This window comes from Dendrobates tinctorius, unplaced genomic scaffold (assembly GCF_039654945.1).
Source record: "Dendrobates tinctorius isolate UK_male_01 unplaced genomic scaffold, ASM3965494v1 ptg000127l, whole genome shotgun sequence".
Classification (NCBI taxonomy): Eukaryota; Metazoa; Chordata; class Amphibia; order Anura; family Dendrobatidae; genus Dendrobates; species Dendrobates tinctorius.
This window is the reverse complement of record NW_027361795.1, coordinates 14536896-14564101: the sequence shown is the minus strand read 5'-3', so window position 1 is coordinate 14564101 and position 27206 is coordinate 14536896. Positions and strand designations below refer to the sequence as shown.

The 27206-nt window shown below is 41.9% G+C and overlaps 1 protein-coding gene across 3 annotated transcripts in view; it reads right to left on the bottom strand.

The window, feature by feature from the left end:
* HEATR6 (HEAT repeat containing 6) overlaps nt 1–27206 on the bottom strand; it is a 120554-nt gene that overhangs the window by 38908 nt on the left and 54440 nt on the right. For all 3 annotated transcript variants that reach the window (XM_073542537.1, XM_073542538.1, XM_073542539.1), the window contains 11 exons: nt 25096–25197; nt 23979–24116; nt 22695–22975; nt 16021–16198; nt 15724–15930; nt 13797–13896; nt 12246–12604; nt 11961–12083; nt 9633–9719; nt 9391–9525; nt 5934–6056 (listed from right to left, as the gene is read on the bottom strand). In XM_073542537.1, the coding sequence (XP_073398638.1) occupies nt 5934–6056; nt 9391–9525; nt 9633–9719; nt 11961–12083; nt 12246–12604; nt 13797–13896; nt 15724–15930; nt 16021–16198; nt 22695–22975; nt 23979–24116; nt 25096–25197 (1833 nt within the window). The remainder of the gene's footprint in view (nt 1–5933; nt 6057–9390; nt 9526–9632; nt 9720–11960; nt 12084–12245; nt 12605–13796; nt 13897–15723; nt 15931–16020; nt 16199–22694; nt 22976–23978; nt 24117–25095; nt 25198–27206) is intronic.

Sequence of the window (27206 nt, the reverse complement as noted above, 5' to 3'; positions counted from 1 at the left end):
AATAGCGTTTATCATTGGAGAAAGGTATCTACCGACGCGCGCCCAATACAACGGGCCACGTCTAGCCAATCGGTATCTTCATTAAGTGCCCAATCCGACATATCGGTCTCTTCTATGACAACTCGGTCAGGAAATAACAGTAAGCGGACCAGGAACCATAATTATCATCCTTACAAGAGACATAAGACCCGACTCCATGAGAATGGTCATGATATGAACAAGGTAATTAATTTAAGCCATCATGTGCTTTCAGACCTTGACTGTTCATTACTCTATAGGGGCCTATCTTTTTCTCCGGCTTCTGGTCCAAATGTTTTTTCTATAGTGAAAGACCTACATGTTTTCGCACGTTCTCTATTATTCAAACGATTTTTCTTTAATAATGATTTACACAAACTCTTCCCTATAGAAGACGAACAGGCAACGTTAAAAGTATTAGAAGAATTATCTGAGGAACACGACACAGTTGAAGGAAGATACCTCCGTCTATCAGGCCACGGTCTAGACGGTTCCCCCCATTATCCAACTGCGGTCCTATTGATTTGTTCGTTAAGGTTGTATCTAACAAATTATCTGAAATCCCACGTTTCATTCGTGATGATAATCTGCATAGGGACGAGCGAGCAAGATTAAAATATCTGCGTGATCTCCCTGATGTGGTCATTAAACCGGCAGACAAGGGGGGTAACAGTCATATGGTCAAAAACGATGTATGAGAAAGAGGCGTTTCGCCAATTATTTACCACCACTTGTTACAAAAAGCTTACGTTCAACCCCTTGTCTGCCTACAGTGCCCAACTCAGGGAGATCATATTGAGGGCTACTAAAGCAGAAATTATTACTAAGGAGTTGGGTACCGCCTTGGTGGTTAATGAGCCTACAATATCTACTTGCTCCCGAAAATCCATAAAGATACACAACGCCCGCCAGGTAGGCCGATAGTTTCCCCCCGACCCGAAACTATCTGGAACACGAAGGCCGCTGGATTGATTCAGTATTACAACCTCTAGTGGAAGAATTACCTTCCTTCCTCAAAGACACAAACCAGTTACTTCGGAGAGTGGATGGGCTATCCTTGGATAAGGATGCTATACTAGTGACGGCTGACGTCGAGTCGCTTTATACGAGTATACGGCACGTTGACGGACTGAGGGCTGTGGAATTCTTTTTAAATACCTCTAGTATGTCTACCGGTATGAAACGGTTCACATTAGAGTTACTGGAATTTGCATTAATGCACAACTTTTTTGTGTTCAAGGGGTCCTCCTTCCTGCAGACCCAGGGAACAGCCATGGGAGCGGCCTATGCGCCCTCTTATGCGAATCTGTTCCTGGGTCTGTGGGAGAGGGACCTCTTCCAGTCAGATCTACACGCATCTGTGGACTGTGTCCTACTATGGATGCGGTACATAGATGACGTGTTCTTGATCTGGCAGGGTACTAGCGTATTGCTGGGGGATTTTTTTCAACAACTGAATGATAATGTAATATCAGGTTGACCTTTGCCCATAATGAGAATAAAATTGAATTCTTAGATGTGTTGTTGAGGAGGGACAGTCAACATATGATTCAAACTAATATTTTTAGGAAGCCAACTTCTGCGAACTCATTGTTGCATGCCACCTCCTCCCATACTAGCCATATGATTAGATCGGTACCGACAGGCCAATTTTTACGTCTAAGATGGATCTGTTCGACGGATTTTGATTATGAACCACCAACAGGCTGAGGACTTGAAACAGTGGTTTCGAGAAAGGGGCTACAGCCACAGATCAATTAAAAAAGCGTACAATCGTGCAAAATATAGTACGCGTTATTCCCTATTGTATAAGACCGAGGGATCTCCATCTAAATTGGATCAATTAAGATTTGTGACTACCTTTCATTCTCAATACTGAAAGGGTCAAGAAGATACTAGAGAAGTCCTGGCCTATTTTGTTGACAGATCCAATAATGGCCAAATTATTACCAAATAAACCTAGAATTGCATATCGTAGAGCAAAGAACTTGTGGGGACATCTAATCAAGAGCCACTATGAAACTAATCCACCGATGACATTCCTGAACGGTGGTACTCCACGACAAGGTTGTTTTACCTGTGGACAATGTGTGGCATGTATTGATGTTGATCGGGGGGACACGTTTACAGACTCAACGGGTACAAAAGTCTTTAAAATAAAAAAAGAGGATCACATGTTTATGTAAATGTGTGATTTATTACGCTACTTGTCCGTGCTCCCTGATCTATGTGGGACTAACAACACGTCAATTGAAAGTCAGGGTCAGGGAGCACATTCTGGGTATACAAGCCGTGGCCAGTGAAAAAGACATTTCTGTGCTTAAGACTATACCGAAGCACTTTAAGTTATATCACCAATGAGATAGTAAGGCATTTACAGTTAAAGGGATAGATAGCTTGGAAATAGGTATCCGGGGAGGTAGATTTTCACGTTTGGCTCAATGCGAGGCGAGATGGATATGGACCTTAAATACGGTCCATCCAAATGGGCTATATGAATGTCTAAATTTTGCGTCATTTCTATGATCACCCGCCGGCTGTATCACGTGGGGCATTTGGACATCCACGCCAACGTGGGTGTTTTTAACCGGTTGTAACTAATTTTTTATTGTTTATGTGTTTTGTATTCTAGGTAATGTGTTATCTGTCGTGTATTGTATTATGGAGCCATACCCGGAGAATATTTACATCTGGAACAACGAGTGCCATACGTCTGCATGATACATGTTATGATATGGTGTATGTTTTCGTATATCTGTTATATTTGTGAGAATTAAATTATATGATGATTAATGGGCCCCTATGGGTAACCTTTATGTGAAATGATCTAGAAACTTATATTGAGGCAATGTATTATTGTTATTTTTGCAAGGGGAGTACCAATGGGCTTGCGATATGAAATATTGTTTTCTGGATCCCACAATGCATGTCATATTGTGCTGCATATTAGGATATCCGATATCTGATTAGACATTTATAAGAGCTGTCTTTGATAATCTATCCTATGCTACTGAATAGATAGGTATATAGTGATGTTGGATATAGGCGCTATGTGATCTGTTTGGGATGATGGACATGATTTTTAGATATCTCCAACAGATACAGAATGTGCAGGATCATTGATATCATGTCTCTTGCGGTACTGTGGCATGTGCGCTACGATCTGCACATTTTACATCAGCCACTAGCATGGTTTTGGGTGCCACGTTCTGACCAGCACGCATGCGTGTCATGGTCCAGGGCTGTGACGCGGTCTCTGGCGTCTCCAATCGGTGGGTTACCATGGTGTCGGTGACGCCCTGGCGCACACTGATAGACGCCAGCGCCGCTTCGCATCCCCGGTCGTCATGACTGCGGATGCGTCATTTCCGGTCTGTGCCCCTTCACTTCCGGTCTATGGCCTTTTTAAACTTCCCGGTTCTTATGTTATTCACGCCCCCTGACGGACGAGCATCCGAAACCGGGACTCCTACACCGCACCGCCCTGCATTGGTAAGGCTTCATTGCTGATTTTGGACATCACATCGCCCATGTGAGATAGGATAGGGTTCCATATATGGATATAGCAGCCACATGATAGAGCATGATTGAGACTGGCAATTGCCAGATGTATTTTAGCTATATATTAACTTTGTATGGCGACACAGGTGTACTGATTAGAGTATGATTACAGCGGCCACATGATAGAGCATGATTGCTACCGGTAATTGCCAGATTTATACTATGCAGCTATATAGTGATCTAGTTGGGCGACAAATGTGTATATATACATATGTAGAAACCCATTTATGTGGTTATGACAATCTTGTGATGTCTAAGTAGGGTGGGTTCTGTTCAGACTGGTTTATTCAATGATATTATAGTCACATAATAAATTAATTGGTAATGGTACCGCATAAGAAATCATGCATGTGACATTGTAAAAAAAATTTTATAAAAAAAAATAAAAAAATTTTTAAACTCTGTTCTGATCTTGTACTGTACTATCTGGAGTTTTCAGGGGGGTCCGCTTTGTTTCCCATATTTGCGTGGGTTGTCTTGTAATGCACCACTGAGCACTGTTTTTGTCTGGTTCTGTATAACTGTCCAATAAAGATATGTATTTTTTTATACTGGATCTGTAGCCGCATACGAGTCGTTTTTCCACCCCTGTTTAGTATTGGCTTTTTAGCGATTGATCTATATTTAGGTCCCACACAACTGCGGAGGAAACTAGGTATAATTCATTATGCCAGGAATATGTCCTCTAAGTCCGATTGTGTTCATGAGTATTTCTTTTGTTTTAGTTAACACCAACGAGCGGATCGCAATTCCACCCGCAGCTTTTGTGGGCACATCTTAGCTCTATAGATCAGATGTCATGTGCCCGGAAAGGTGCTGGCTCAGCACCGGAGCCCGCACCAAACAGGGGGAATCTGGCATGGGCGAACTATTACGCCCAATGTCGGAAGGGGATTAAACCGAATGACTGGAGTTAAACATTTGAGGTATCATTCCACAAGCTTCTCACATTAAGTTGGTAGGAATTTGGGCCCATTCCTCCTGACAAAACTGGTGTAACGGACCATATTTGTAAGTCGCCTTGCTCGCACCTGACTTTTTTTTTTTTTTTTAAGCTTTGCCCATAAATTTTCAATAGGATTGAGCTCAGGGCTTTGAGATGACTACTCCAAAACATTGACTTCGTTATCCTTAAGCCCCTCTGTTACCATTTTGGCAGCATGCTTCGTGTCATTATCCATTTGGAAGACCCATTTCCGCCCAAGCTTTATCTTCCTGGCTGATGCCTTGAGATGTTGCTTCAGTATTGCCACATAATTTTCTTTTCTCATGATGCCATCTATTTTGTGAAGTGCACCCGTCCCTCCTGCAGCAAAACAACCCCACAACATGATGCGGTCATCTGTGTTTCACAGATGGTGTTCTTGGGCTTCCAAGCTTCTTCCTTTTACCTCCAAAGGTAATGATGGTCATTATGCCCAAAAAGTTCAATTTTAGTTTCATCAGACCACAGGACATGTCTCCAGAAATTAAGGTCATTGTTCTCCTGCATGCATTTGCAAAAGTTAATCCGGCTATTTTATGTTTATTTTGGAGTAAAGGCTTCTTCCTGGCAGAGTGGCCTTTCAGTCCATGTTGATACAGTACTCCTTTCTCTGTCGATATTGACACAGTCTTATCAGATCCACCATCACCTTCACAAGGTCTTTTGCTTTTGTCCTTGGGTTGATATGCACATGTTGGACCAAAGCACGTTCATATCTGGGACACAGAACCAGTCTCCTTCCTGATCTGTATGATGGCTGGATATTTCCATCTAGTTTGTACAGATGAACGAGGCACCTTCAGGTATCTTGAAATTGTACCCAAAGACGAGCTAAACTTGTGCAAGTCCACAATTCTCTTCCTGATATTTTGGCTGATTTCTTGAGACTTTCCCATGATGCTACACAAAGAAGCAGTGTGTTTCAGGTGTGCATTAAAATACATCCACAGGTGTGTCGATGATTAACTCAGAAGCTTCCAAACACATGATATCATCATATGGGCAGTCCAGAGTTGTTTAAAGGCATAGTAGTCTTAGTGTATGTAAACTTTTGACTTTGCAGTAAGTAATAAAAAAGTCTTAAAAATTATCTCTCAGTCAGGCATTTGGCAAATATTAATAGCTATGGTAATCTTAATTGACCTAAAATGGGAAAGGTTTATTCTGATTTCACGTCAGATATTAAGAAAAACTTTCATATGTGTCTTTCTATATAGTGTATGTAAACTTCTGGTTTCAATTGTATGTTTTACTTCTACTGCAAAGATAATTATACCCTTCACTTTGTTTTGCCGATAGCTCCAGCATTGAGAACTGCACTTGACTTCTGTACAACACTCATCTATAGAGAGAGACCATAAGGACTAACCTGTCGAAGACATGGAAATAGGATGTATACGCCAAGGGCTCGGGCAGCTGCAGCTTTTACCAGCGGATTTTCACTGTGATTCAGACCAAGCAGCAGTGTTATACACAGTATTTGAAGGTTGTCCTAAAATTATAAGAGTATAAATACTCATTTAAAAGGGAAAATTCTGTTTAGCTATTCCTACAGGCAAAACAAAATGAATGCCAGGAAATTATTTACCCTACCTGTGTTAACAAATTTCACTTTAGAAAATTCCCCATTACATTTTTTGGCGTCTTAGTTCCAAATGTAAGATTTGCAGATAATATACTAAAGATTTTAAAATATTTCACCACTCTTAAAAATAAAATTGCATATGGGGATTATGGCAAGCTTACAAGATGTAAGCGTTGAGACACTGTTCTTAAAAGGACTCAGTCATCAGGTTTTATATGTAACCTGACAGCTGCATTATTTAGGGACAGAGACCTTGAATCCAGGGCTGTATCACTTTGTATACTGGGTGCAGCAGTAGTAATAAACTCTGTTTTCTCTGCTGAATATGTAGCACTGATCAGAATGTTGAGCTATGTATAACCCCACCCCCACCACTGATGGGCAGCTTTCTGTGTACACAGTAAATTGACAGAAAGCTGCTTATCAATGGTGGGGGTGTGGTTGGACCAGGAAGTATAACACTTGTAGTGATAATATCCTGCTGATAAAATACTAATTTCTTGAAACCGCAAAACATAGCCCAAAAACACCTTTTTTGTGCAAATGTACACTAAACAGTCACCCCTCCATGAATGGGTCTGTGGTGAGTGGATGTCTATTTAGTATTTTGCACCTGTGTTTTGCAACATCTTTGCTATACGGGCCGGGCTGGCTGCACCCTGTAGTGCATTTGTTCAAAGACCTAGGCAGGTAAGCGGTGCTGCCTTTTTTCTGCTGTATTTTTTAATTTTTGGAGGATTTTTAATCCTCTTTTGTGGCTTTGCTATTAGTTTAATTTGTGGAAAGTCTGCTGATTACATATTACATCAGCCCTCTGTAGTGCAGTAGTCTGCACAACTTGGAGGACAAATATGCAGTTTAACTGAACAATGAGTAATTACCTCCTCACACCTTCCCCTATTCCTGACATTTCAGTGAAATGAGGGCTATGGGTTATAAAAAGGGGCCTGACCCGGTCACTGGCATGATTCTACAGGTCGTCAGCCCAGAAACCACAGTTCAGCTGGTGTACTTGCTGGGTATGTATCATAAGTTGATGACTGTTGACGATCCAATAAATCTGCACTAATCCGTACCTCCCATCCCGGCTCCAAGACTTCTCCCGAGTTGCGCCACTCATCTGTAATGCTCTACCGCAAGAAATTAGGACTAACCACAACTTACAGTTTTAGGCCCTCCCTAAAATCATCTGTTTAGAGCGGCCTATCACGTTCGCTAATCGAAGTACTTTTGGATAAAGCCCATTCACTATTTCTTTGAACATAACCCTCCATCAAACTCCACCCCACCCAAAAGCACCACACATTGGCTGGTGATTAGCTGTTGCAGCCTTTTTCTATCCCCCATTTCCTCAAGATAGCTAGACCATTATTGTAAATAAGTACCTGTACTTTGTCACCCCCACAACACAAGGCCAGTTGTCCTGTAGTGATAATCTCCTGCTAATATAACACTGGTTGAATTGAAACAGCACAACACAGCCCTGTGAGTGACATCCCTGAAAACAGGGTCTCTGCACTTACATTATGGTGGTCTCAGATTACATAGCAAAACCTGGTGACATATTCTCTTTAATAAATATATGTACTGGTGTATATTTAAAAAAACCCAAAAAAAACAAAACACTGTATATATAAGTTGTGCTCCCAGTATCCAAATTACTTAGTTCCCCAGCGCAGAGCCTACAGTGTGTGAACATAAAAACTCGTTATTGTGGTGGTGTCAGAAAAAACATGGTTTGCGGCAGGAGTGCACAAGCTTTTTGGGTCTGAGGGCCACATAGCCAGTTATCACAGGCTTTGGGATTGGTGCTAATACAACATATTGAAGGTATGTGCCATAAATATCTAGTAGGTGGTGTTTCCATCTATAGGGTTCCCACTAGTCAAGAAGGTAGAAGTGCCCTTCTCATGTGTTCACAGTCCAGAAAGAGACCATGCATTCAGTGCTCACCCTTGTAGTATACTGGTTTTCTCCGTGACATGGAAACGACATTATCAGACACTATCATATCTGTGAGAACATGGTTGAGGGCCACAATAAATGACATTGCGGGCCACACATGACTGCCAGGCTGGAAGTTGTGCACCTTTTGTCTACAGCATTAATAAATATACATTGAGTACTAATGTGTTATTTTTGTAAAAAGTGCACTTTTAGTCAATGCCATGAAATCTTGTGTACTCACAATTTATGATGCCATGAGAGATGGGAAGATGCCGGGTACGCTGCCATACCCTAATTTAGGGTGGTAGATGGTCCTCTTTAAGAGTGTAAATACATTAATACATACTCAAGCACTATTGCTCCACAAAAATCAGATAAAGTGTTTTTGATCCCTTCTGAGTGGTTTTACCTACGCCCTTATTTAAGTATGACACATAATCCAGACTCAAAATGAAGAAGTAGGCGAAACGAGCGTCGGGGGTCGAGAGACGCAGGAAGCGTCCTGCACTAGCGTTGATCTCAAGTAACGAGTATACACTGTAATTCGTGTATTTATATGACAGTATTACTCTATATGATACATGGGCATTCCTTCAGTAGTCTTTTTGAATGTACCGTAAATAAGAGCTCTCAAAAACTTATATAGGCAGGCACTTTGCATCTTTTGAGGAACTCCTAGATGTGCATATGGGCACCTTAATTTAGATATTTATCAAAAAGCACTAAGCCAACTACATGCTCTTTTGCTTTTAGCCTGTTTTTTTACTGCTGTGTATTTAAGAAATTTGTCTTATTTATGAATACAATTATACTATTATGTGTACTTTTACCTCTGTCTTTATATTACTTAATTGTTTTGATTGATTGAAAGTCATTACCGCTGATTCTCTTGTTGTCACGAGGCACCTAAGGTTTTTAATTTCTTCCTGTATTGTAGTAAACTTTTGAATAAAATATTGTACCTTTTTCAGAAAATCTGTAACTCTTTTTCCGAATGTTTCTTGACTCTGGATTATGTGTCATACTTGATACAGAGTTTTTTTGACTGTGTAGTCAAATGGTTATGGACTAATACGTATGCCCTTGTTTAAGTGTGGCAAGTGTGTTACGTTTGTCAGAATGGGCACAAAAGTTTTCCTTTATCAATTATTTCACAAAAACAATAACTTCTGTATTTTTGGAAAATTTTGCATAAAATGGGAAAGATTTTCAGCTTGCAATTTAGGCTTGGAAATGCAGTCATTTTACTGCAGTTATTTTAAGAACAATAAAAAAAATATATATATCTGCTTACTGGTAAACTGGTGAAAGCATCTGGCAAAACAGATGAAAGGGCATCACAAGCACTCGTCTGAAGAGTAGGGTGCTGCTCGTTCTGTAACGCTCCTGGCAAAGGACCACTCAAGATCATGTTCCAAAATGCTGCGGCCTGTTCAACAGAAAAGAGAAGATAGAAATTGTCGGTTGTAATGAATTAACATGTTATATAGCTTACAAGATATATACATTAAAAAACAAAACAAATTGTGAACATACCTGACAAACAGTCACCCTCTGAGAAATCGGGACCGACGAATCGGGTTTTTGCTGTTGGACTATACCTGTTCCCAATTCTTCTAACAACTGGAAAAGAAAATCGAGCAGTCACATCATATAATGGGAACAGATCACAGGAGAGTCACACAACTATGTTATATAATGGCCACCATTATTAGGGAAACCAGATGAACGACTTCTATGTTATCGCACATCAGCTTTCCTTGTACAACATTTTTAGACAAATTTGCACAGGATCAGACAGTTTCCTAATCTAACCATTATATATATATCTTCATAGTGTCAGCACCAAGATGATTTTTATGAGCAGCCTCTCTCACTGACACACATATCCAGATCAGACACCAAAAATTAGAGGACTATTACAGTCCTATGACTTCTACAAATTGGTGTAATCCACCAGTTTTTAAAGACCTGTTAATACATTGTATGCTAATGGCCCTGCAAAATGAAGGGGCAACAACTGCTATAAAATGGCTGAAACAGGCGGCTACACCACAGGTACAGTTGTGCTCAAAAATTTACCTTATCCCAGCAGAATTTTTGCTTTCTTGGCCTTTTTTCAGAGAATATGAACAACACAAACTTTTTCTCCACTCATGGTTAGTGGTTGGGTGAAGCCATTTATTGTAAAAGTACTGTGTTTTCTCGTTTTATATAATAATGGCAACCCAAAACCATCCAAATGACCTTGATCAAAAGTTTACATACCCTGGTGATTTTGCCCTGATAACATGCACAGAAGTTGACACAAATGGGTTTGAATGGCTACTAAAGGTAACATCCTCACCTGTGACCTGTTTGCTCGTAATCAGTTTGTGTGCATAAAAGCTGAGTGAGTTTCTGGGATCCAGACAGACTCTTGCATCTTTCATCCAGCCACTGACGTTTCTGGATTGTGAGTCATGGGGAAAGCAAAAGAATTGTCAACGGATCTACGGCAAAAAGTAGTTGAATTGTATAAAACAGGAAAGGGATACAAAAAGATATCCAAGGAATTGATAATGCCAGTCAGCAGCGTTCAAACTGATTAAAAAATGGAAAATCAGGGGCTCTGTAAAAACAAAACCACGGTCATCCACAACAGCCAGGAAAATTGTTCGGGATGCAAAGAAAAGCCCACAAATAACATCAGCTGAAATACTGGACTCTCTGAAAACTAGCGGTGTGGCTGCTTTAAGATGCACACTAAGGAGGTACAGAAAAATGGGTCGCATGGTCGTCGCCAGAAGAAAACCATTACTGCGCGAATGCCACAAATTAGCTCGCCTACAATATGCAAAACAGCACAGAGACAAGCCTCAAAACTTCTGGAACAAGGTAATTTGGAGTGATGAGACCAAAATTGAACTTTTTGGCCACAACCATAAACGTTACATTTGGAGAGAGGTCAATAAGGCCTATGATGAAAGGAACATCATTACTACTGTAAAGCACAGAGGTGAATCGCAGATGTTTTGGGGATGTGTGAGCTACAAAGGCACAGGAAACTTGGCCAAAGTTGAAGGAAAGATGAATACAGCACGCTACCAGCAAATATTGGAGGCAAATTTGCAATCATCAGCCCGGAAGCTGCACATGGGACGTACTTAGACGTTCCAAGATGACAACGATCCAAAACACAAGGCCAAGTAGACTTGTCATTGGCTACAGCAGAACAAAGTGAAGGTTCTGAAGTGGCCATCTCAGTCTCCTGACCTCAATATCATTGAGCAACTCTGGGGAGATCTCAAGCGTGGAGTTCACGCTAGACAGCCCAGGAATTTACAGGAACTGGAGGCTTTTTGCCAAGAAGATTGGGCAGCTTTCCATCTGAGAAAATAAAGAACCGCATCCACAAATACCAAAAAAGACTTCAAGCTGTCATTGATGTTAGAAGGGGCAATACAAGCTATTAAGAAATGGGGTATGTAAACTTTTGATCAGGGTCATTTGGATGTTTTGGGTTGTCATTATGATTTAGAAAACACAGTAGTTTGACAATAAATGACTTCACCCAGCCACTACTAACCATGAGTGGATAAAGTTTTGGTGTTATCATTCACATTCTCTGAAAAAAGGCCAAAAAAGCAAAAATTCTGCCAAGGTATGTAACCTTTTGAGCAAAACTGTAGCTAGATGGTTTAAATTGGTTTTCACATCTCACAAAGTAATAGCTTATCTATATTGTCCGGGGAAAAAGGGGCTACATCACTTGTTTAATTAAAGCTATAGCCACCATTTTTCCCTGCACAGCAGCACTCCCGACCACTCGCTGTACACTGGGCTGCTGGACGACCCCATTGAAAAGAATAGAGCTGGGTTTACCTTTGCACCGTGGAGCTGTATAGAAGCATCCATCTCTTGCATACACTTGCATGCCACCTCTCCCAGCTCCATTAGATAACTCTGGGCCATACTGAAGTAACCCTTAACGAGACGGGCAAGAACCTATAGAACACGATCAAAATACATTTTGTAAGGGAGTCTTTACATTATACATCCAGATTAAAGTGGTAACCTAGCATAAAGTTTAGCGTAAAAACATCAAGAGCAAACATAGCTCATAATTCTCTATTTAGGACTTATGAGAAAGTAATTGACAATTCACACCTGCAGGGCTTCAAGTCGGACAGGAGAGGGTTCGTACTGAATATTAGCTGCGGAGCTGACATCACTGTCAGAATAGGAGTCTTCCCTTGGATTAACCACCAGCGAGATGCACAGCCGTATTAGCCAGCAGGACTCGGCCTGTGGCTGCTCACCATAAAGGCTCGCTCTCCCTTCTGCTTCCTGAAGGGTCTCGTTCCTCCACCAGTTGGGGTCACTGAGTCGAGTAATAACTGCAGGCCCAGAATTTGGGAGCAGTGAAACACTTGGTTGCTGCAGAAGAACTTTCACCTCCGGTAAAGGCGTGTGAGCAGATACAATAGCGCCCAGTAATGTCAAGCTTGAGACACGAACATTTACATCTAGAGACAAAAAATGTGATGGGATATGCATGAAATAAGTGACAAAGACATGTCATACATATGTAGTCACACGCATGCTAAACCCAATAATGACAAATTCATGAAGACAGTTTAATTTAATTCAGATTAGGATACATGCCCGAACCACAGGCAGCAGGTATCAGACACTGACTGTAAGATCTCAGTCAGGTATGTTTGACGCAAAAACGCATTCAGAAATACAACACTTTACAAACTGCCGTGAACCAAGCCGCATGGAAGACTAGTCTAAGGCTGGTTCCAGATGGCTTCATCCCGCCCGCTGCTAATAACCGAGAGATCTCTTCCGACACACAGGGAGAAACCTGTCACTCAAGAAGAGTGGACAGGGAAAAGCTGCTGGGGATCTTTTCCACTAGTTACCAATCGGTTTGGTCAATGGCAAGGTTTCAAAAGCATGTTTTTTTTCTGCAGTGCTTCATCATTTCTAGGAAAGACTTACTTTACCAGCTTGCCAGGGACTGAGCCACACAATGACTAGTCGGAAAGGTCTCCGGTGGTTTCTTCCTACCCGCTCTCCCTGCGTGTTAGAAACCTATCAATTTTTGACATTGGGCAGGGAGAAGCAACCAGGGACCGGACTGACTAGTCACCCATGCAGTTTGGTCCTCAGCAGTTTTTAAAGCGAGTTACACATACATGTCTGAGACCTGTCGCTTGTGGTCATATATCCATTCTCAGGTTGCCTTTAAAGGGCACATTCACATGTCCATGTGACACATCTTTGTGCTGCCCATTTTTATCTTGGACAGCTCATGAAACCATACATATATCGGTTTTAAAAATAGGCCAATCGCTCCAGTAGCTCAGACTCGGCCATTCCAGTCTACGGCGATCCGTATAACAGGCTACAACGGATGACACACTGAACACATACTTTATACTTCAGTGCTCCAGCCACATTTCATCCTTTTTTAGCTGATATATTCTTAAGAGTCAATGGATAAAAAAAAGAAGTTTAGACAGTCCACCTAATGAAAAAATGGATCAGTATAAAAACAGATGCCACTAGAATCAAACCCGAGGAAAAAAAGAAAAAGAAAAAAAAAAAAAAAAAAAAAAGTGTGTTCCTCTTGGATGGGAACACTTGTATGGATGTATGAATGCTGCCCAACAAGCATTTATATATTTCAGACTAAAAAGACGTACACACCTTTGTTACGAATGTAAGGTTTAATATGGGTCCAGACTCTGGTAAGTAGGCCAACTTTCAACCGATGATATGGTGCATTGGACACCAAATTTGCAAGGCACTGGAGAAGAAATTAAGAATTAAAGTTAAAAGGTATATATGTTATACACACTCCACTTCTTGGGTTCAGCATTATTTAATGGTAGCAAAGCAAATAAGGAGCATGCAGAAAATGTCTAGCAACTCAAGTGCCCATCATGTAAAGCGCAGCCCAAGATCAGCTACCTCTCCCTTTAATTGTTGAACTTTTCAAGGTATTCAGAAAAGTCATATCAGAAATATCCTTCTCCTATGGTAAAAATCGCTAAAGCCCTTGTAAGATGGTCTAAAGTTTGAAATCTAGCCCCTTTCCAAGTGAAAGGGGACAACTTTCTAAATCGCTGACAGTCCAACCACTGGGACGGCTATCGATCCAGAGAACTGGGGCTCTAAAGCAGTGGTCGATTCTGTGCACTGTCGCATAACTTATCCATTTATTAAACAATCACGGACATCAAAGTTATTATCTTGGTAATATATTGCAGTCATCATATTACATAGAACTGCGTACTTACAATTGCTCATTTTGCCTTTCTATCCAGCCAATTCCTTTTCTGTGCTCCATGTAGAAACAGGCAGTCCCTTCCCTGCATAAGGCCACGTTCACATGTTAAGGCCTCTTTCACACTTCAGTTTTTTTACAATCAGTCACAATCCGCCAGGTTTTGAAAAAAACGGATCCTCAATTTTCTTTTGAGGATCCGTTTTTTTCCCCCATTGACTTTCATTAATGGCGGATTGTGACGGATTGCTGTCCGTTGCATCCGTTTTTTTTGAGGATCCGCCAAAAGTTGCTGTCCGTCACCATCCTCAAAGATTTTAAAACGGAGCTTGCAACGTTTTCTCTCTCTCTCTCTCTGTACTCTCAGTACTAAAACGGATCCGCCATCCGTCCTTTTGGCGGACTTTGACTGATGCAAAAAACTGAAGTGTGAAAGAGGCCTTAGTATTTCCTCAGTATCTTACATCATTTGTAAGCCAAAACCAGGAGTGGTGATAAATACAGAAGTGGTGACGTTTTTCTATTACTTCTCCTCTCACTGTTCCACTCCTGTTTTTTTTCTTACAAATGATGTGAAATACTGACCAAATACTGAAAGCGTGAACGCGGCCCAAATCATTCCCCTCTTCAACTTCTGATTCAGCTGCTTCGCTCCACCGCCTGCCAGAGACTTTTTACAGTGACTCATGCAGGGAAGAGACCTCCTCTTCCTACATAGAGAACAAAAGGAATTCATTGGATAGAAGGGTAAAAATGAGCAATTATAAGTACATAGCGATAACTGCAATATATTAAGAGGATAAAAACTATGATGGCAGTGCTTCTGTAATTATTCATGGGACTGCCGGAGATAGAGGAGCCCTGCTTTCAGCAATCCCATAATAACGAATGAAGCAGCAGTGCACGTGATCAATCTCCACTCCATTGACACCAAGGTCTTCAAAGTTGGAATCTCAAGATCGGTGGAGGTTTCCGCGATCGGGAAGTTATCCCCTATCCATGGGAAAAGTGATATCTTTCAAACTTCAGACTACCCCTTTAAGTATGGTTTTACTGATTTGGTTAAAGCTGATCTCAGGTGAGCAATATATCATGAGATTGATCCCTTGGATAGGTCATCATTATTGAATAGGTGAGGGTATGGAACATGGAAAGAGAATAGGAGCCAATCTGCAGTACCCAACAGTGGCTATGCGGTGCACCTCCCCTCAATGTTTACATCAGGAGGTGCCGAGTGTTAGACCCTCACCAATCCGAATATTGAGGACCTCTCCAAAAATAAAAGATAGTGACCGGAGGACCTCTTTAATTAATTTTAGGTTGTAATACTGAAAGCATAAAATATACCTTAATTATTTGAGTTAACGTTTGTGCTGAAGACTCTGCAACCACTGCTAGCAGCAGGCATCTGTGAAGCTCCCGTATACTTGATGCAAGCATGACAGAGAAAGGAGTGAAAGCTCTTTTATGATCATTCGCATCATCAGCAACAGAAAGGAAATGCTTTGAACCATCAAGAATAGCAGACAGCACTTGAAGAGCACAGGCACGGGTCTAAAAGAGAACAGAAGGAAAAATTAACTTTGCCGTTTTATTCACTCACTTCTCTCATAAAACTGCTCTGAAGACAAAATGAGTCGCTACCTTTGGAGAATAATCTTTAAGCACAACTGTCATCAAAGACACAGATTGTGGACTTCCCATGCCAGGCATATCTGGAACAAAGGCTGACCAATAGCCATAAAGAACTTTTTTTTCTATTGACTTTATTGTAGACAGAAAGCAGGATAATGCACCTTGTCGAACTTTGGCTTGGAAAGACCTTAAAACCGAAAAAATAATACATACATTTGACAAAAAGATAATCCATAAATGATCAAATGCAGATAAGTACGGTAATTCACTTTGCATATACTGTTTGGCTTTATAAAGAATTGTAGGATTTTTCACAACACAAAGGACATACAGTATTATAAAGAAACCACTGTCCATAGTACACGGTCACCCCTCTCGCTTCAGTTTAGGTGTGTCACATATATCCACTGCAAACAGGTGTAAAAAATCACACAGCCACGTAATATTAAAAGGGCTGATCCTCCTTTTTGTCCTTCCTTTTTAACCTCTACTGACATTTAATTCACTAGTACATACACATAATATATATAAGTTATTAAACATGCACAGATCAAAAAAATAAAGGGAACACTAAAATATGACATCCCAGATATCACTGAATGAAACATTCCAGTTGTCAATCTTTATTCATTGCAGAGTTGAATGCATTGAGAACAATACAATCTAAAAATGATCACTGTAAATAAAAAAATTAATATCCCATGGAGGTCTGGATTTGGAATGTTACTAAAAATCAAAGTGGAAAATCTAATTACAGGTTTATCTAACTTCAGCGGAAATGCATCAAGACAAGAAAGTGATGCTCAGTAGGGTTTGTGACCTCCATGTGGCATTGTCCTGATGAGGTGGGGATGTACTCCTGAGGGATATCCTCCCAGAACTGGATTAAAGCGTCAGTCACCTCCTGAACAGCCTGTATGTGCAATGTGACATTGGTGGATGGAGCAGAACATGATGTCCCAGATGTGCTTGACTGGATTCAGGTCTGGGGAATGGGCAGGCCAGTCTATAGCATCAATGCCTTCATCATGTAGGAACTGCTGACACACTTCAGCCACATGAGGCCTAGCATTGTCATGCATCAGAAGGAACACAGGGCCCCAATGCACTTGCATATGGTCTCACAATGGGTCTGAGGATCTCATCTCGGTACCTAATGGCAGTCAGACTACCTCTGGCGAGCACATGGAGGGTTGTGCAGCCCTCCAAAGAAATCCCTCCCCACACCATTACTGACCCACTGCCAAACCGTCCATGCTGGAGGATGTTGTAGGCAGCAGTATGTTATCCCTGGGGTCTCCAGACTGTCACATGTACTTAGTGTGAACCTGCTCTCATCCATGAAGAGCACAGGGCGCCAATGTCGAATCTGCCAATAGTGATGTTCTCTGACAAATGCCAATCCCCGCCTGCAAGGTGTTGGGCTGTAAACACACCTGCTTGTGAACATCAGGCCCACACTGATGGAGTCTGTTTCTGACAGTTTGAGCAGACACATGGATGTTAGTGGCCTGCTGGAGGTCATTTTGCAGGGCTCTGTCACTGCTCCTCCTTGCACAAAGGAGGAGGTAGCAGTCCTGCTGCTGGATTGTTGTCCTCCTATGGCTCCTCCACATCTCCTGGTATCTGCTCAATGCTCAGGACACTGTGCTAACAGACACAGCTACCCTTCTTGCCACAATTGTATTAATGTGCCTTTCTGAATGAACTGCACTAACTGAGCAAATTCTTTGGGTTGTAGACACCGCCTCATGCTACTGCACCTCTAGAGGTGAGAGCAATGGCAAAATGCAAAAGTGACCAAAACAACAGCCAAAAAGGATGAGAAGGAAAAAAAAAAAGGGGAAAAAAAAAAAAAAAAAAAAAAAAAAAAGTCTGTTGTCACCACCTGCAGAATCACTTCTTTATAGGGATTGTCTTGCCAACTACCTATCATTTCTACCTATTGTCTGTTCCATTTGGACAACAGCAGGAGAAATTGATTCATCAATCAGTGTTAAGGCCCCGTCACACTAAGCGACTTACCAGCGATCCCAACAACGATATCAACATGTCAGGATCGCTGGTGAATCGCTATGTGATCGCTGGTGAGCTGTCAAACAGACAGCTTCACCAGCGATTAGCACAGCGACACCGCGCGTGCGGCATCGCTGTGTTCAGCGCTGATTCATGTCAAAAATAGAATTAAAATAAAAAATATTGTTATTCTCACCTTCCGACGTCCCGCGCAGCATTCCCGCCTCTCTCCACTCTCCGGTCCCAGTAATCCTTTGCGAGAATTACCGCGATGACGTCCGTTCTCGCTGGATCGCGAAGTCTCGCGGTCATTCTTGCAAAGGATTACTGGGACCGGAGCGTGGAGACAACGGAAGGTGAGAATAGTAATATTTTTTATTTTATTATTTTATCGCTGATCGCTGGTCTCCCGCCTGTCACACACAGCGACGCGTGCTGGCCAGCGGGAGATCAGCGACAAAAGAAATGTCCAGAGGTTTCCAAGAGCGATCAGCGACTCAGCAGCGATCTCGCTAGCGAGATCGCTATGTGTGACGGGGCTTTTACTTCATATCTGGACACAGACACAAGAGGCGAGCATAAGCTTTTTTATTTTGTCAGTGCCAAACTTTTAGATCAACAAGGCTTTGTCGTAGTAGTGGACAACTCCGTTAAACCACTTCTGAGTCCTTCATCTCTTCTATAGTCTCACCATAAGGGCTCATACTCACTTGCGAGAGACTCGCACGATTCTAGTGCGAGTCTCTCGCATGAAAACCTGACACTGCCACCGGCACTCGGACCGGAGCGTGCGGCTACATGTATTTCTATGCAGCCGCACGCTCCGATCCGAGTGCCGGTGGCAGTGCAAGGTTTTCATGCAAGAGAGTATGAGCCCTAAGGGCTCGTTCAGACAACACACTGATCAAAGTACAGGGGTTGGACAAAATAATGGAAATATCTAACGTTTTGCCATCATAATCTTCGAACATGTTATAAACATGCAAACAGTGACATATGTTTTGTAGTTGATTATTTGTGTTATGTGATATGTGAATGTAAATTAACTGTTTGTTTTGCAGAATTGTAAGCACATTGATGAGAACCTGATACCAATGGCAGACCTCTCGGATTTTCAAAGAGGCCAAATTGTTGGTGCTCGTATGGCAGGCGCTAGTGTAACGAAATGCCCGAATGCTTGGCGTGTCAAGAGGTACTGTCTCCAAAGTAATAGCTGCATTTGAAAGAGAAGGAAAAACGTCCGCAGCAAAGCACAGGTCCGGCCAAAAGTCGAAGTTGACTGAAAGAGACAGTCAAACTCTAAAGCGAATTGTGAGAGGATCGCAAGATCACGGCTCCGAAAATCACTGCTGAGCTCAATGAACACCTACAAAACCCAGTTTCCACGAAAACTGTTCGTCGGAAGCTGCACATATCTGGATTCCACGGAAGAGCTGCAATTCGAAAACCCCTGCTCTCAATGACAAATGTTTCCAAGCGTTTAGAGTGGTGTAGAAACCTCCAGAAATGGTCCCTCGAGCAGTGGAAACGTGATATTCTCAGACGAATCATCGTTTACCCTATTTCCGGCTGAGTGTACGTTTGGAGACAGCCAAAAGAAGCATTCCATCCAGACTGCCTTCTCCCAACCGTAAAACATGGCGGAGGTTCTGTGATGATCTGGGGTGCTATTTCGTGGAGATCCGCCGGGCCAATGATATCCCTTCATGGAAGAATTAACAGTCGCGATTATTTAGGCATTTTGGGCGACCAAGTGCATCCTATGGTTCAAGCACTTTTCCCGGAGGGGAACGCCATCTTTCAGGATGATAATGCACCAATTCATACAGCTAGAATCGTTAAAGCATCGCACGAGGAACATTTTAATGAAGTTGAGCATCTCATCTGGCCCCCACAATCCCCAGACCTCAACATTGAGCATTTATGGTCGATTTTAGAGATTCAAATTAGACATCGATTTCCGCCGCCATCGTCGCTCAAAGAACTGGAGGGTGTTTTAACTGAAGAATGGGCTACAATTCCTTTGGAAACAATTCACACCTTGTATGAATCCACACCTCGGATAATTGAGGCTGTAATCGCCGCAAAGGGTGGACCTACACCATATTAACCTAACTTTTGTTGATGTTTCCAGGTGTTTCCATTATTTTGTCCAACCCCTGTATATCAATTGGGCTTTTTAGATTAAGATTGGAATAGTTATACATGGGCTGAGTGGTTGTGTAAAAAAAAAAAAAAAAATATTGCAGCATGCACTACTTGCTTCCCTTCCAAGTATTGGATGAGACTATGGGTGTACAAAAAAACCATCAAAAATGAAAACAATTCCATTAAGAACATTTATTGCATCTGATTTTTACAAACGCATTGCCATTTTTAACATAGGAAACTGTATTTGACCTCGTACATTTTAAATGTAGATGTACACATGGCTAAAAATTGACAGTTTTCAGGATGAAAAATCAAATGATTTTTCATATGGTAGTCTGAACCCGGCCTAAAAGTGGTGCATAACCATTTGCACTTGTATGATAATGTAGTAAGTGTAAAGGTATATAAAGTACAGCTGGAACACAAAAGTAAATGTGCCAACTCCTCAAGGCTATATTCACCCCCACATTTACTAAAGTGCCGTATATGTAAAATGTGTTTATATGCTATAAAGAACCAATGCCAAAAGAACACTGGCATAACTTCCATTTCCCAGCTGACTACACTTTTCAATAAAAGGAAAAATTTTTTAGCAAAATAAGATACTTCACGCAATAATGAGAATTAATGGCCAAATATACAGTGGGGCAAAAAAGTATTTAGTCAGTCAGCAATAGTGCAAGTTCCACCACTTAAAAAGATGAGAGGGGTCTGTAATTTACATCATAGGTAGACCTCAACTATGGGAGACAAACTGAGAAAAAAAAATCCAGAAAATCACATTGTCTGTTTTTTTTTTTTTTTCCATTTTATTTGCATATTATGGTGGAAAAATAAGTATTTGGTCAGAAACAAGCAATCAAGATTTCTGGCTCTCACAGACCTGTAACTTCTTCTTTAAGAGTCTCCTCTTTCCTCCACTCATTACCTGTAGTAATGGCACCTGTTTAAACTTGTTATCAGTATAAAAAGACACCTGTGCACACCCTCAAACAGTCTGACTCCAAACTCCACTATGGTGAAGACCAAAGAGCTGTCAAAGGACACCAGAAACAAAATTGTAGCCCTGCACCAGGCTGGGAAGACTGAATCTGCAATAGCCAACCAGCTTGGAGTGAAGAAATCAACTGTGGGAGCAATAATTAGAAAATGGAAGACATACAAGACCACTGATAATCTCCCTCGATCTGGTGCTCCACGCAAAATCCCACCCCGTGGGGTCAGAATGATCACAAGAACGGTGAGCAAAAATCCCAGAACCACGTGGGGGGACCTAGTGAATGAACTGCAGAGAGCTGGGACCAATGTAACAAGGCCTACCATAATTAACACACTACGCCACCATGGACTCAGATCCTGCAGTGCCAGACGTGTCCCACTGCTTAAGCCTGTACATGTCCGGGCCCGTCTGAAGTTTGCTAGAGAGCATTTGGATGATCCAGAGGAGTTTTGGGAGAATGTCCTATGGTCTGATGAAACCAAACTGGAACTGTTTGGTAGAAACACAACTTGTCGTGTTTGGAGGAAAAAGAATACTGAGTTGCATCCATCAAACACCATACCTACTGTAAAGCATGGTGGTGGAAACATCATGCTTTGGGGCTGTTTCTCTGCAAAGGGGCCAGGACGACTGATCCGGGTACATGAAAGAATGAATGGGGCCATGTATCATGAGATTTTGAGTGCAAACCTCCTTCCATCAGCAAGGGCATTGAAGATGAAACGTGGCTGGGTCTTTCAACATGACAATGATCCAAAGCACACCGCCAGGGCAACGAAGGAGTGGCTTCGTAAGAAGCATTTCAAGGTCCTGGAGTGGCCTAGCCAGTCTCCAGATCTCAACCCTATAGAAAACCTTTGGAGGGAGTTGAAAGTCCGTGTTGCCAAGCGAAAAGCCAAAAACATCACTGCTCTAGAGGAGATCTGCATGGAGGAATGGGCCAACATACCAACAACAGTGTGTGGCAACCTTGTGAAGACTTACAGAAAACGTTTGACCTCTGTCATTGCCAACAAAGGATATATCACAAAGTATTGAGATGAAATTTTGTTTCTGACCAAATACTTATTTTCCACCATAATATGCAAATAAAATGAAAAAAAAACAGACAATGTGATTTTCTGGATTTTTTTTTCTCAGTTTGTCTCCCATAGTTGAGGTCTACCTATGATGTAAATTACAGACGCCTCTCATCTTTTTAAGTGGTGGAACTTGCACTATTGCTGACTGACTAAATACTTTTTTTCCCCACTGTATGTAAATGCTACAGACTATAGATTCAGCGAAAATGGAGTGCGTGTAATAAACCTTTTGTGGGCACAAAAAAGAATGTTTTAGAAGCCGCTTTATCGGCAAATCCGTATGTGTTTTAGCATACAGAGATCAGATTTCTTCCTGGCTCAATAAATTATACGTTGCCTCAAAGAAGGCTTATTGATTTGCACAGCTCCAAAAGATACCACCTGTGCTTCGCCCAATCCAACTAAGGACGCGGAACAAAAAACACACTCCTAACCTTATTTTACTCTGCAGGCTGCCTTCTGCGTCTGAATATTCAGAGTCACTACTGTAGAATTTCCGAAATCTGGAAGGTGAGGCTACCATATCTTTGCCAATAGTTTTCATTGGTGATTTTTGGGGACCCAAGTAGACACTAGAATTTGCATCTTCCACACTTATTGTTCGCTTGTCTAGTGTAGGTACAGGACCATCCGACAAATCCGTCTCCATTTCATCCCTTTTTTCTTCTCCATGCTGGCCTCTCTTTGGTTTACATCTAGATTTCTTCTTTCTATTCTGCATTATAAAAACAAACAAAAGACCGTTTAAACGTTACGAAGTACAGGAATAGGTAAAAGAGGAGCGGTCAAAAGTGATCACTTTTTGCTCATTTTTTGCCCACTTGAGGATTAGGATATCTTTTTTAATAAATCTGCTATAAATTTCCAGAAATAAGGGCCTTTTTATTGTGTTCATTTTTCTGGTCTTTAAAAGGGGATGTTGCTCAGAAGATTACCTGGGGGGGTGCAGCAGGGTTTTTTGGCGGCTGTATTATTACCCTGCGTGCAACGCCCCATTACTAAAGACCATAAAAATTAGCCCTAAATAAAAAGACCTATATCGCGAACTAGGCAGCAGATGTAGCAAAACCTGAAGTAGTTGGAATACTCACGGGGGCAACGGGAATAACATAACAAGAAGCGGCCACTTTGGACATGTTTGCAGCAGACAGCTCAGTTTTTGTCTTCCTTTTTTAATAGTAAATGTTCCTATGATCGCTTATTTTTTATGTAGATCTAGTCGGGGGCGTAATGGCTGTGGTTGCAGAGGAAGTTACAGCGCCCGGGCCTGGAGCTGAATATTTTACGGTAACGGACAGGACTGTCTTTTCTTAGGAGAAAGCAGTGACATTTACCAACGGATCTGCTTGGTATAAGTATTCCAGCTTTTTTGCTATGGAATTTGATTCTGGTTTGCTGAACTCTGCATAACCCCGCCCACACCACTGATTGGCAGATTTTGTTGCACACTCTTCATAGGCAGAAAGTTGCCAATCAGTGGTGGGGGTGGGGTTATACAGAGCTTATGAATGTGGAGAATTACATGGCAGCAGGTTTACTAGTCCTCCAACGATAATCTCCTGCTGATAAAATGGTGAGTTTAACAAAACTGCACAAGTAGCTCAGTTAAGTGACACATTGCTGGATTCAGGGTCTCTGTCTCTACATCATGCTGCTCTAATGGTAATTGGCAAAAAAATCTGATGCCGGATTCCCTTTAATAAAAAAAAATCTCTTACCCAAGTCGGTCGAACTGATGTTGGTTCACTTTGCTCTGGTTTCAAAGGTGATCTTCCATCATACTGAGGCAAAGGTGACGGATAGAGTACTGAAGGCATTTCTATATTGAGCCCAGGAAGTCCATGAAACATATACTTCTGCAATAAATTAACAATTAAATATGCATCTAATTCAACTAGGGTTACACAACCCAAAGGACACAATACTACTAAGCACAGGGTCACCTCCAGAAACCAAAATGATTGCGTACGCCACCCTAGGGCAGACTGTACCACAGAGTACTGACTATTTGAAACAAAATACAATAAAAACCAATCATTGCACAGGTAGATAAAACGTGTGTAACCTGCATTTTATGGGTATTTTTGTAACCATTTGCATTCCTCTTTAAAATGTATCACTTTTCCCACCATACTTTCTGGTGCCAAGCTCTCTAGTCACCTACAGCAGGCACCTTCCATTGGCGCCCTGTATCTGCTGCCCACACATCTCACACCATTTAGTCTAATACTGCAGAACAATAAGGCTTATTTATTTTAATATTATTTGTGTACTTGGGGCTGCATACAAAAAATAGGAATACAGGGTATTGGAAAATAAAGATACAAAATTAGTGCATAAAGGGGGGTATGAATTCATTAGGTGGCCTTTTAGATTAACTAATGTTTTTTAAAGCTGGTTTTGACTTAGAAGATATGTGTGAATAGACACCGATGAATCGCTTGTTGACATCCAGTTTTTAAAGGAGTTTATGCACAGCATTAAAAAACAAACAAACAAAACCCCACATGATATCATGCAGAAAGATGGACAGGAGCCAGCGCTGCCAACTACACAAGATGATACATAAAGCTGTTGGGCATGCCATGTGCATTTTCCTATGTAATAAATACTTTCATACACAGCTATATTGGCTGACCAGATAAGTGTACTCTTTAGCAGACAGTGGGGGTACTGACTACTCATTAGCTCAGGGTTGTATGCATTTTCAGTTAACGCAACTGCCTATATTATCTTATAGTACGAGCCAGACAAAAAAAGGTGTTCAAATAGATATTAAGCACACAAAACATACCATAGACAGAATGATATTTGACAATTAAGAAAATGTAATACCTTTAGCACTGCTAACAAGGATCCAAGTAGATCGGTTTCCATTAGGATCATTTTGCTACCATTCAAAATAGACTGTATGCCTTTCAAAGAATTTTGCAACAACTGGAAAAGACACCAAGAAATGTTTTACTTGTAATTGAAGATTTATTTCCTAACACCAGAATAACCTCTCTCACGCCCATCGATTTCTTTACAGGAGTTAGGGGTTCACCTCCCTCACAATACTCTTAACTCAGCATGGGCAGTTTCCAGAGCAGTTCTCATCAGGGCTCACACTTTCCCGAGTTGTGTGCTTGTATAAATGCAGAGATAATAGTGCAGACTCTGAGAAAACACGGAGGGGCTGTTAATGTGTTGTAGCAGGATGAAGCTCCTGACCAGAACTACCACTCAAGGATTGTCCACCCCACAACCAAACAGGAATTAAGAAGACTGCAGTGTGAGCTGCTCAAGAGACAACTTGAGAATACCCCTTTAAAAATCCAGTTCTGTTACAGACCCTACACTTTTCCAACTGGTATTATCAGTGCAGGACAGGATAAAGAATCTGTTCACAATGTGACACATTGATAAAAGACATTGCTAGAGCAACCCACAAAGCAGCAGATACGCAACCCCCTAGACAACCAGAGCAGGCATGTTTTTTTAATGCTGTATATGAAATGCACTACTTATTTTTCAAAGTTGTATGTGGCCTTTAAAGGGATCCTGCCAGCAGACTGTAGCTTACCACACCACTGCTGGGAAAATAATGGAAAGTGTACACATAGCAGCTAGCACAGGGACCCCTCAATCATTGAATACTTCTTCATTCCTCATTTCATTTATTGCCACACATGTAAAATCAAGCACCTAGGCATCTATTCTTCCTTTACAAATATTTGTGAAAGAATGGGTAATACATTTCATTATAAGAGGTCTTTAAGGCAGATTTCTCCTGTAGCCAGTTTGAAAAAAGTGCTAAAAGAAAACTACAAGAATGAACATAATAAAAAGCAATGCAAGACAACTTGCTGTGCATATGTTCTGCCTGTTATCACTTCTATCTGCTTTAAGTTCCGAAAGCGGTGATGATGTTGGAAGCTGATCGCTATGTGAAGTTTAAAGGGAACCTGTCAGCAGTTTTGGCTGCTATAAGATGTGGCCACTGTCTTTCGAGGCTTATCTACAGCATTCTATAATGGTGTAGATAAGCCTCCAGTCGGACCTGAAAGAAAAATAAGCTTTATTATACTCACCCGGGAGGGGGGTGCGGTTCGGTCCGATGGGTGTCGCAGGCCATCTTCTTGCGATGCCACCCTCCTGCTTCTTCATCGCTCCCCGGCATCGCGCTCCTGCACAGGCGTACTTCCATGCCCTTTTAAGGGAAATGTACTGCAGTGTGCAGGCGCTGGGCCTCTGACCTTTCCCTGCGCACTGCAGTACTTTGCTTTGCTCAACAGGGCAGATACCACCATGGTTACTTACCGGTAGCCAGTTTTTCCGGAAACCATGACAGCACACCTGAGAGAGGCATCCGCCCCGCCAGGACAGGAACCTACTGAAATATAAGGGGCGGCACCTCTCCCCCGCTTCAGTTGGTTACAGAGCATGAGAGCATGTTTATCCAACACATCACACAAATACACCCTACTAACGTGCACACCCATACGGTGAAAAAGGGGGGGGGGGGGGGGGGGGGAGAAAATATACGGGTGCTGTCATGGGTTCCGGAAAAACCGGCTACCGGTAAGTAACCATGGTGGTTTTCCCTTCACCCATGACAGCACACCTGAGAGATTGTTGGAGACTTCGAAACACCTTAGGGAAGGACCACCGCTTGCAGCACACTTCTACCAAAGGTTAAGTCAGCAGAGGAGGATAGGTTTGATCTATAGTGCTTAAAGAAGGTTGATGGTGAGGCCCAGGTAGCGGCCTTACAAATTTGCTCAATTGGTACCTCTGCCTTTTCAGCCCAGGAGGTCGCCACGGCTCTGGTGGAATAAGCCTTGATTCCATCAGCAATCGGAACACCAATAGCTGAGTAGGCTATACTAATGGCCTCCCTAATCCATCTGGCAATAGTCCCTTTTGACACTCCATAGCCCTTTATGGCACCCTGGAAGGCTACA